This window comes from Hordeum vulgare, chromosome 3H, assembly GCF_904849725.1.
Source record: "Hordeum vulgare subsp. vulgare chromosome 3H, MorexV3_pseudomolecules_assembly, whole genome shotgun sequence".
Classification (NCBI taxonomy): Eukaryota; Viridiplantae; Streptophyta; class Magnoliopsida; order Poales; family Poaceae; genus Hordeum; species Hordeum vulgare.
The window spans coordinates 618,356,596-618,367,544 of NC_058520.1; the positions used below are offsets into that span (position 1 = coordinate 618,356,596).

At 44.8% G+C, this 10,949-nt stretch overlaps 1 protein-coding gene and 1 pseudogene across 1 annotated transcript; one reads left to right on the plus strand and one right to left on the minus strand.

Annotated features, from left to right (window-relative positions):
* The first annotated feature begins 387 nt into the window (after positions 1 to 387).
* LOC123442310 lies at positions 388 to 1,568 on the plus strand (annotated as a pseudogene).
* A 1,958-nt stretch (positions 1,569 to 3,526) lies between these two features.
* Positions 3,527 to 5,818, minus strand: LOC123445740 (GDSL esterase/lipase At1g28580-like). Its single transcript, XM_045122773.1, has 4 exons — positions 5,481 to 5,818; positions 5,185 to 5,400; positions 4,602 to 5,030; positions 3,527 to 4,225 (listed from the first exon to the last, which is right to left on the minus strand). Exons 1-4 carry the CDS (start codon positions 5,728 to 5,730, stop codon positions 3,987 to 3,989), a joined length of 1,134 nt encoding a protein of 377 aa, XP_044978708.1. The 5' UTR covers positions 5,731 to 5,818; the 3' UTR covers positions 3,527 to 3,986.
* Between the last annotated feature and the right edge of the window lie 5,131 nt (positions 5,819 to 10,949).

A 10,949-nucleotide genomic window follows, 5' to 3' on the forward strand; every position in this document is an offset into this window, starting at 1 on the left:
TGGTAATTACTTCGAAAGTTCACATGACATGTTTGTTGTCAAATTTTGTTTTTACAACCACCCTAGAGGTTTCAAATCCTAGATCCGCCACTGACTGAAACTAAATAGCATGTGCCATGTTTCTATGCGCCAACATCGCCATCCGCATTTATCCACACGGGATGGGTCATGTAATAGCCTAGTCCCGATTTAAATGATTGTATCACTGTATTTTTCCTTTTTTGAAAAGGAGGTTAAATCCTCTGCCTATGCATCAATTGCTGCATGCAGCCGTATCACTGTATGATGCTATGGTAATTATCCAACAGGCTAGGGCTAGGGCTAGCAAACCTGCATCAGAGTGTGGAGTTCTCACCATCGGCATCATGGTGTTTGCGGCGCGTCATGATGGCGTCCCGTGTTAACCTCAAGGGCTGGCAGCAGGCGGTTGTTGCAGTTGGTTCGGCGTTCGGGGCCTTGCTTGATCCTATTGGGGTGTGTTGTAATGTTTGTACTTCTGTTGTCGTTGCCTTGGACCATCGCTTTGGGTCCTTTCCTATTGTGTGTATTTTGCAGATTTCTATAGCTAAGGTTGCTCAATTGTTGGAACACCACAATTCTTCATGCCAAGTCTTAGAATGATTAACCCATGCTAGAATTAGTGTACACCATATATTTTTTCCTACTTATATGGTTTCGGAGAGTGGGCATAATCCACAAAAGATTGGATATGAACGAAGGATTGGTTATATGAAGCATTTATTCTAGATTGGTTCCTTTTGTTGTTGTCTTGTTCACTCGATTTTGCTTACCATTTGTTCTAGATACTTCCTAAACAACTTGAATATCCATTGATATTACTGTTTGATCCAATTTGCATATACATGGCAAACTGAAGATACAGTTCCATCCATTTGTCTAAAGACTTCCTTCATGTCTAAAATAGTTAGTTGTAAAGTATGTACTTTTCCTGTTAGTATGTGGTTTTTTTCGGGCAATGGACATAATCTTTTACCTGTTCGATGCAATTTGCATGTCCATTTGTCTATGGACTTCTTTCCACTCTAACTAAAATACGTAGCATGTTCCTACAGGAAATTCTTCTGGAGCGTCCTCGGGTTATATGGACGCGGATTTCTCGTGCCTGGGACATGCCAAAGACCACGTTTGGTGCTGCCTATGCTCTGCTCATGGGAACAAGGAACTTCTCACCCGATGACCGCCCACCAGTTCGCTTCATGGAAACCGACAACCTTGCCTTCGTCGCGACCCGTGCCCGCGAGAGCTGCATGACTTCTGGCACATGATGTTCGGCCTCCCGACCAACTTGATGGGTGAGACTGCTCTCAAGATGATCAAGCTCGAGCAAATGTTCCTCCCGATGTGCATGCTCTCTGTCGTGTGTGTGTGGGGGGGGGGGGGGGGGACTCTTCTTCTAGCATTACTTGCCATGGGTGAGCAAGGCGGGCCTCAGGGCTACGGATCTAATGTCTGTATACTATGTAAAGCACTTCCATGAAGATCTGGAGGTAGTGAGGAGAAACTGGGGAATCGTGTCGTGCCCTCATCCCAAGACAAGCAGTGCTTAGACTTCATTTAGGCCAGTGCATTTTGCATCTTGGTTTTCATCCAGCCTTGCTTGTGTCAGCTTCGCTTTCGTGTGAGTGACACAATGAATTATAATACTCATGGATTAGCAGGTAAATAGGGTATGGCTGAATCTCAGTGTCCATATAAAATGGAAGGACTTGATCGCCAAATTTGAATAGCAATGATCTGCTTGTTCAGTCATACTTCAGCTTGCAACGAGAAAAATATTGTTTACACAGGAAAACAAATATGTATACAACACCAAAAATAAAATTGGGCATCCCACTTTCTTCAAAACAACAAGTCTTCATGAACATTGCATGATCTGGCAAGTGTGGCATTGTGGAAAAAAGAAATGCTGTTACAGCATATTGCTCAAACTCAGGTGGCGCGCCAAATTTATAGAAAACCCATGCCGAGGATGCACACAGCTCCCCTTCAAAGAATCAACAACCTATTGTTGTTACATATGTATATCAACCCCAGAAGAGCGCAATGCAATAATTACAGGACTCAAAACTTACAACACAGCACATCAGAATATGGACAGCATCATGAAAAATAACTCATGCGGCCGCTATGGTGCGTACATGGGTTTCACTTTGAGTGAGATTTCAATGAAATTTCAGTAGACACTGAAATATTACTTTTCAGCCAAAATATTTCAGCAATTTAAGTAGTACACTGGAAATATTTTTGAATTTTCAAATATTTAATTAAATTCAAGTGAATATTTCGGTCCTTTGGCCGAAATGCAAACTCAAATTACTGAATTCCACTGAATTTCAGTGATTCCAGTTGGTGCTGAATTTTTTTCTAAACTGAAATTGAAAACCATGGATGCATAACACACAGCGCTACACCACAGCACATTCTGGACTCGCCCGAGGGGGAACCATCGTCATCCTTCGAGCCTTCGTCGCTATTCCAAACATTACTGTTTGATTTCATCAAATCTAGTAAACGAACAATGTTCATCTCTAAGAAAAACACAGGTGTTCCTAAAAAAGGTCAACGAACAAGTTGGGCCTTGGCTCGGCTTGCCTGGGGCCTATCTCCGCCACTGATCATGCACGAGGCGCTGATAGAATGTTGGCTAGTTTTTCAGACAAGAGCAAGATCTCAAAATAGATTTTAACCCCGCTTTATATATAAGGCTCAAATTGCTGAAGAGATACAAGAAGGCCCGGGCCTAGGGGTGTGCAGCACGTGCGGCCGCACAGGGCCTCCAGTTTGGAGGGGCCCCAAATATTTTATAGCACCTCAATTCACAGGCTGCAGGCGTATTGATCCTTGCATGCCTTTACTTGATTGATTTTCACATGGTGCCCTACTTTGGTAAAAACTGTATCCGTTTGTCACAAAGTCCATCCATTCTGAGTCTCTGTATTCTTTGATGGAATCAGCAGTCCATCATTTTCTTTTGCGCATCGTGCCCATCTAATTTGATTGTTGCCGAATGTACTAGTTGATTTTACTCTAAACTAGTCAGCCTGTGTCACTATTTAATTTTATTCCACAATTGGAAGGATTGTGCTATACACACAGTAGTAGTTTCTTATTATTTTTTTAAAAGGTCAGTCGTAGTTTCCTAGATGTACTGTGTCACTAAGTGAAAGACTACTGCATATAGATGAGTCTGTAGCAGTTGTAGCTGCCTATTTTTATACTCCCTCGGTTACTAAAAATATGTCTTTTAGAGATTTTAATATGAATTACATACAAATCAAAATGAGTGAATATACATTTTAAAAATTGTCTATATACATCCTTATGTAATTCATATGTAGTTTGTATTGAAATCTGTATAGAAAACTTATATTTAGAAACGAAGGGAGTATAATTCAACTGAGTTCAATTCAACTGAGTTCAATTAGTTCTGTCATAGAAGACGTTGTATTTATTAAGCGATGTCTTATTCATAGATTATATTGTGAAACAATAACAAATACTTTCCTTTAAAATAGGCCACATTTCAATGTTTGGCACAGGGCCTTCAATTTTGCTGGCCCGGCCCTGTACAAGATGGTGGGTTATAATCCTAAAACAAGCAAACCAAAAGCAAAAAAAGCAAAAAATAAACAGCCGGGGGTAAAATCTGTCACAAAGCAGAAAGTAGGGCATCAAAAATGGGATTTACTCGAATTTTTAGATCTCATGTTAGTATAACAAGAATGCTTGCCAATTTGCATGCCAAATGGTATAGCATTGCTTTGTAAAAAATTAAAATTATCTATTGGAGCTAACACTTCGTGTTCACCTTGCCTTTTTTCCACAAGTTAAAATGCCAAAGCTTTGCACCTAAAGAAAACACAGGTAGCATTTTTGTGTGTGAATACATCTATTTTTTGGATTTTTCTGACATCTGAAAAAAGCATATTGAGCGTGTGCTCCTGGAAACCGAATTGGATTTCCGATTAATAGACCATATCGTCGCGAACGACATTGATGAGGGGCGGGTGCGCATAGGGGCCCTTGAGCCAGGTGTTGGCGATGAAGCGGTAGGGCGCCTCGGTGAGGTGGATGCCGTCCCAGCTGACGTGCGCATCGGGGTCGTCACACACCGTGGCGCCGGGCAGCCCGCATGACGAGCTTATGTTGTAGTTATACGGGCCACCGCCGCCGCAGCATGCCTTTAGGGCCCCCCTCTTGTACCCTGAAGTTGCAGTTGGCCACAAATCTCGTTATTACACTACACATTACTCCCTCCGTTTCTAATTAACATAAGTCTTTCTAGAGATTTCACTAATGGACTGCATACGGATGTATATAGACATACTTTAGAATATAGATTCAATCATTTTGCTCCGTATGTAGACCCTTAGTGAAATCGCTTAAAAGACTTATATTTAGGAACGGAGGGAGTATTATCTTGGAAAATAAATAATGTGTCCCTAAAGTTGTATTATTTCTCACTGAAACAAAGCATATATAGTAGAACAGAACACGCACGCTGCTCCTAACCACTTTGAAAGAAGTAGGAATCAAATAAGGAACCAGACATATGAGGTGTGGTTGGGAGTGGGACTAACCGTAGAGGTGAGGTGTGCGCGCGAACTGGATGTAGGGGGTGTAGTAGTCGGCATAGATGATGCGGGAATCCGGGCGGCGGCGTTGGAGCTGGTCGAGGGCGATGCGGAGCATGGCATTGTGGTAGAGGGCGACGCCATTGAACTTCTTTAGGCAGCCGGTGCGTGGGTCATAGTCGCTACGGTTCTCAGACGGGTACATGGTGAGTGTGATGGGGATGCACCCAGCGGGGAGGTTGCCCGGCACAAGCACGTGTCGCGCGCCCTCATCAAGCACGGCCTCGATGCCGCGGATGATGGACTCCACCACCTTGGGCACCATCTTCGTCTTCACCTTGTCCGTGCTCCACTCCGCCTTCCATGCGAAGCTGTAGTCGTTGCCGCCCAACTCGCCAAACACGAAAAGCGCCTTCCCGAAAAGGTCCTTGCACTCTGCATTTCGTTTTTTTTTTTCGGTTCCAAGAAGAGAAACGGACAAGAAACTCAAAACTCCGTTGATGCTCCATTTTAAGCTAATAAAATCCATTCTTTATCAGAAATAAAAAAACTCACAACCGATCATGTGTCGATCGGCGGCGCGAATTACCTTGCGGGGAGGAGCAGATGGTCTCCTTAACCTCCTGGAACCACTCGAGCTGGCAGTTCATGGAAGTATTGAACGGCGGGATACTCCATATGTTGTTGTCCCAGAAGTACTTTAGCGGCAGCGCGGTGGCGCCCATCACCGCGAAGTTGGCGCCCTGGCTGAAGTTAGTGCCCTTGTTCGCCGACGGTGGCAGCAGCGGCACTCCCAACGCCTCGGCTGCAAACATCAATCAATCATCCATCAGTCCCCATTTTGATTCAGCGAGTATATGTTGGATCAGCAGAGGAGGTACGTACCGAGAAAGTCGATGACGAGACGGCCGTTGGAGCAGCGGGCGTACGGTGGCGGGAACTTGGGCATGTTGGGCAGCTTGCCGGAGTTGATGATGACGAAGTTGCCCGTGTCGGAGAAGGAGTCGCCGAAGCTGAAAATGGCGTTGTAGTACTGCGGCAACGGAGCCGCCTCCGCCGCTATCGAAGCGGCGGCCAGGCACAAGAGGATGCACCACGATGATGGCAACCCCGAGAACCCCCTCGTCCTCTCCATGGTCACCACCAAACCAAACCAATGTTGGCCGCTCACGAAAAGGAAACAAGAGAAGGGAAGAGGAAATGGGACAGCTACAAGAAAATGTGTGCTTAGGGGGGTTTGTTATATAGCAGGGCACGTGGATTAGGACTTACTATAGGTGCCCCATAAAATTACCAGATTGTTAATCGCCGACGCGCCATGGACTTTCGTGAAGATCCCACAGTTCTTGGTTTCCACCATCCATTAATTGATCATCGCTCACGCATTACGTGGTGCATCAATTACCACGCTCGCTGTCGTCGATCCTGATCTGGATGCGCTTAGCGCTTAATTAACCAGGATTCGTCGCTGATTCCATGCATAAAAGAAAAATCAACATCGTTGACACTTCGGGTTTCTGGAGAAGTATACTCAATGCACCGTCATGTACTACTAAATAAATGAAGAGAAAAGAAAAAGAGATTTCATCAAGGTTCCTGCCTCCAGGGTTAAAGAGTCAAAGGGAAGAAGGGATCATACGTACTGATACGGCAGGGCACGTTGTAGAGAGAGGGGCGGCACTAACACTCCCCAGATAGGCGCCAGAAACTTAATTAGTGGAGATCTGGCTATCTCCCCCATCCCTATCTAGGACGACATGGCCAGCCACCACAAAGTATGTCCTGAACACTAGTAGTTTTTACCTGGGCGACACGAACACCTTTATTTAGCACTTTCTACCGGTGGTAGAAACCGTAGATAAGTTACACTTACAAACTGAAAAGGTGGCGATTCATGATTTCATCAATGTCCGGACCCTTCCTCTTGTCCGCCATTGGCGTTTCTTCTCGTCCTGAACGCGCTGGCGCTGGCCTCCGAACTCAGCGTTGACATCGTCGCCGCCGTGCTTGTTGCTCTTGCCGCTTGCATCTGCACGATGGCAGCATAACATGATATGGCCAGTAATGGCATAACACAAAATAAATGATTTGCATTGGCTTATAAGATTGGGACGATCAATGGCAATACGTCCTGTTTAAACTATCTCTATCCCTATTGTTTAACAATTCCCCTCAATCGAAACACTATCGTATTCTTTCAAGATTGAGATTGTACTTAAGTCATCCAATCTTCTCATCGTAAGAGGTTTTATAAACCTCTCGGCCAACTAATCACCAGTAGGAATGAACTTTATATCAACGACTTTTTGTCCAAAAGGACCACCTGCTCAACGAAATTACTAAAAAAGACAATTTTCGGTTGAAATTGATAGGAAAGACCCCAGATCGTGACGGCAGGTGCGCCAGCCGACACGTGGCACCTGTCGCTACGGTCGGAGGCAGCAACACTGTTCATATCACTGTTTATGATCGAGTGCGAGGAATGGTTTACTAGGAATAAACAGTACTCTTGAAAAATTCAAATATAGCAGAAAAAAATAGCAAATGACAGCAAACATGATCGAGTGTTCTAGCTGGGTGCAAAATTTCAGTTTTTTCTATTTTTTATTTTTTTTAAATAATGTTCATTTTGGGTGAACAGTACTGTCTCCGCATCCGAGTGAACAGTGTTGCTGCCTCTGGACGCGGCGGCAGGTGCCACGTATCCGCTGGCGCGCCTGCCGCGACGGTCGAGGGGATCCTTTTTTTTATTTCATCTAGAGAGGGTCTTTTCTAGTAATTCGATTGTACATGTGGTTTTTTTTGGACAAAAACTCTATGTCAAGTAGTCGGTGAGCTATCCTTCTCTGATAAAGAGGAAGTCAACTTCAATATGCTTTGTCCGTGCATGAAAAAGATAATTAGCTAAAAGGTATGTTGCACCAATATTGAGAGGAAGTCAACTTTAATATGCTTTGTTCGTGCATGAAAAAGATAATTAGCTAAAAGGTATGTTGCACCAATATTATGACACCATATTCTTGTAGCTTGTGGTGTTTCTTCTAGTCCTGACCGCGTGGGTGTTAGCCTCTAAACTCGGCACTCGCATCATCCCCGACGTGCTCGTGGGCCCTGCACTTGCATCTGCACGAAGGCAGCATGCATGATATGGCCAGTGATTGCAAAACACAAAGTAAACGAGGTCATACATGAGCTAATTAAGGAGAGACTCGTTGATTTCGGATCAGTATACATCCCAATCTCTTATCATGTTAAAAGCCTTTTCTCAAATCCATAGCCCCCACTTCATCCCCGCTAGGGCAATTCGGGTGACGTCCACAGGAGGGGGGGAGGGCGCACTCCCTCCGCTGCAGCCGGAGGAAGCTGTTGGGCTATGACCGGGGGCCGACAACGGTGGCGGGGGACTTCCTCTCTCCCGCGTCTCAGGGGTGGTGTGAGGCCCCTACACGCGGGGAGGCACAATTGATCTAACGGAGCGGCCGTGATGGCTACGACAACGGCGGCGTTGGTCGGCCCAGCCACGGGCGACGGCGGCTGCAGGCGCGTCAGGCAGCGCGGTCACGGGCGGCGGCAAGCGACGGATGGTCTGGTTCGGGCGGCGGCGTGATGCGATCGGCAACAGCGGTACGCCATCTGATTTCGGATCGGCAACGGTGTGGAGGGCCTGGTGGACGGCTCATGGGCACCTCCTGTCAGATCTGTTCTGGCCGGTACAAGCGGCAGTAGTGGTCATCTCCTCCGTCGGAGGTGGTCGGCCTGAGGCTGGATGGTCGGATCTCGAGATCGGTCATCTAGTCCCGGCTGTGAGTTGGGGAGATATAGTTGCCGGTGAAAACCGTACCGACGGCAGGCGATGGCGGCGTTTTGTGTCGCTACCTTGATGAAGGCATCGGCATGTAACTACCGTCAACCTGCTCATGCTGCTCCGAGGAAAACCCTAAAATCTGGTATTTCAGATCGCATGATAGCGGCACTACGGTGAAGTTTCTCTCTTGAGAGCGTCGTTTGTGGAGCAACGCTGGAAGACAGAGGCAGGAGGTGGAGCGACTTCGTCTTGAACAGAGCTTCAGTGGAGATGTCAAGTCATGCTTGACCGATATGTGCTACGATGTGCCATGCCTGTTCGGCAGGTGCTACGCACGACAGATCTTCTAGACTCTCCGTGTCGGGATGGACGAGCGCGCCGGGCGGTGGCTCCGTTAGGCACCGTGGTGGCTCTGTTAGGCACCGTGGTGGCATTGACGCCTAACACATACACCAAATGAGAATGATTCATTTACACCTACACCATACACCAAGTTATTTATGATGTTTGTTGTTTGACTCCTTGAATGGTATGTTTGTATATGTGATTATTACGATGATTTATCGGAGAGCAAATAGTAGCATTAGTAATATTTAAAGAGTGAAGGAACTTCATCAGTAAAAGGCAAGTGACACTTTGATCATGGCTCCCCTATTTTTAGTATGCAATGATTGTGCGTGAGCATGGGACTATGTTATGATACTGCATTAACACCCAATAGCATAACATTAGGTTCTTTACCATATTCCTAATCATTGTGTAGGTAAGCTCCAATTGCTATGAAGTAATGGGGATTGTTCTACACTGCTACTTGTGATAGGCGTTTGGATTCTCCGAAGAGCAAGGGTGATATAGTATAGTAGCAGATAGTATTTCCCTCAGTTAAGAACCAAGATTTATCAAACTAGAAGGAGACGACACACAAGCAAAGTTAACATTATATGCACACACACACACAAAGAAAATACCCGCACCCAACAAAGGCAAGAGGGTTGTCAATCCCCTTGTTCTAGCCAGTTGCAAGGATTAAATCTGATGGTGCTAGATAGATAAATAAAATAAAATAAAAGGTGAATAAAACAACAAGTAAATATAGTTTTTCATATTGATTGAGAATGGACCTGCGGGCTATGGCGTTCACTAGGGGCATCTCTCTCACGAGCATAGCAATGATGGGTAAAAAAATATTGTTGGACAATTGACAGAATGACGCATAGTTATGATTATGATTCTTCATGGCATGATTCATGTATGGGCATTATGTCCGTGACAAGTAGACTGATAAACTTAACGACACATATACTATTACTTCATCCCAAGATCGCTACCCAGCATGCATCTCAAAATATTAAGTTCATAACAAACAGAGTATTGCTTTAACTAAGATGACATAATGTAAACAAGGTAAGATCAAATAATATGTTCAGAACCCATCATTTTATCCTTAGTAGCAAGAATACAATATGTACCTTGCAACCCCTCTTGTCACAAGTAAGAACACCACAAGATTGAACCCACTACTATGCACCACTCCCTGTGATGATCCATTCATTAACTTGGCCAAAGAAAAATATGTAGATCGGAATGCATATATAGCTATAGCATCACACATAATAGATCTGAAAACACTCAATTAATTTCAGCGAATAATCTGTTCATAAACTCACAATTCATTGGATCCCAACAAACACACCGCAAGAATTTCATGGTTGAAGATCGTAGAGAGGGGGGGGAGATAGCCATCTAGCTACTCATCTCACTTTGGGCGTTTACGAATATTTGTGATACATAGAGTTGGAATTAGGTCAGCTAGAGCCTCAAGGGCCCCACAAGATCACATGGTGCACCCTACCCCTTGGGGCATGCCACCAGATCTTCTGGTCCCCTCGGGCATCGTCTGGTGCCTCCCCAAAGCTTCTAGGGTCTCTCGTAGTACAGAAAAGCCACCATAAAGTTTCATCGTGTTTTGGTTTGGTATGATTTTTCTACGAAACAAAGAAATAGGGAAAAAAAGAAACTCACACTAAGCACTAAGTTAATAGGTCAATCCCAAAAATTGGTATAAATGGCATATAAAGCACACGAGATTGATAATATAATAGCATTAAACAATAAAAAAATATAGATACCTTGAAGACGTATCATACACTAAATGACATCTTACTCTATTTGGGTGACTACTATTCACAACTTAATTGATGAATCATCTAGGTGGAACTTGGCATTATTTGCTCGACAATTGAGTGGCTGTTGCACACACATTTCTATGGTTTACCTGTTGGGGCGTTCACTGGTAAATTGCCACCCAGCAACAAAGAGAATGTGTGGATTCCAAGTTAATAAGATTTCATGTTTAACCGTGAGTCATATGGGATCTGTCTTGACCAAGTGAGTGGGAAAATGCCTCGTTAGGCCAATAGATATAGGTGTGTAGGTTGGTTTGGTTCTACATGGTGGATCGTGCTACTGCTTCCCAAAAGTCTCGTCTTGGTCTACCTGACTACTCTACATTGAGTCTAGTAGAGAAATGGTTTGTGTAGGTTTGGCGG

Excerpts from the sequence above, each read along its gene's own strand:
- LOC123445740 (XM_045122773.1), bottom strand. The coding sequence starts at position 5,730 with ATGGAGAGGACGAGGGGGTTCTCGGGGTTGCCATCATCGTGGTGCATC. Across the intron at positions 5,031-5,184 it reads CATCTGCTCCTCCCCGCAAG|AGTGCAAGGACCTTTTCGGG; the intron begins GTAATTCGCGCC and ends AACGAAATGCAG. Across the intron at positions 4,226-4,601 it reads GCGCACACCTCACCTCTACG|GGTACAAGAGGGGGGCCCTA; the intron begins GTTAGTCCCACT and ends CTGCAACTTCAG.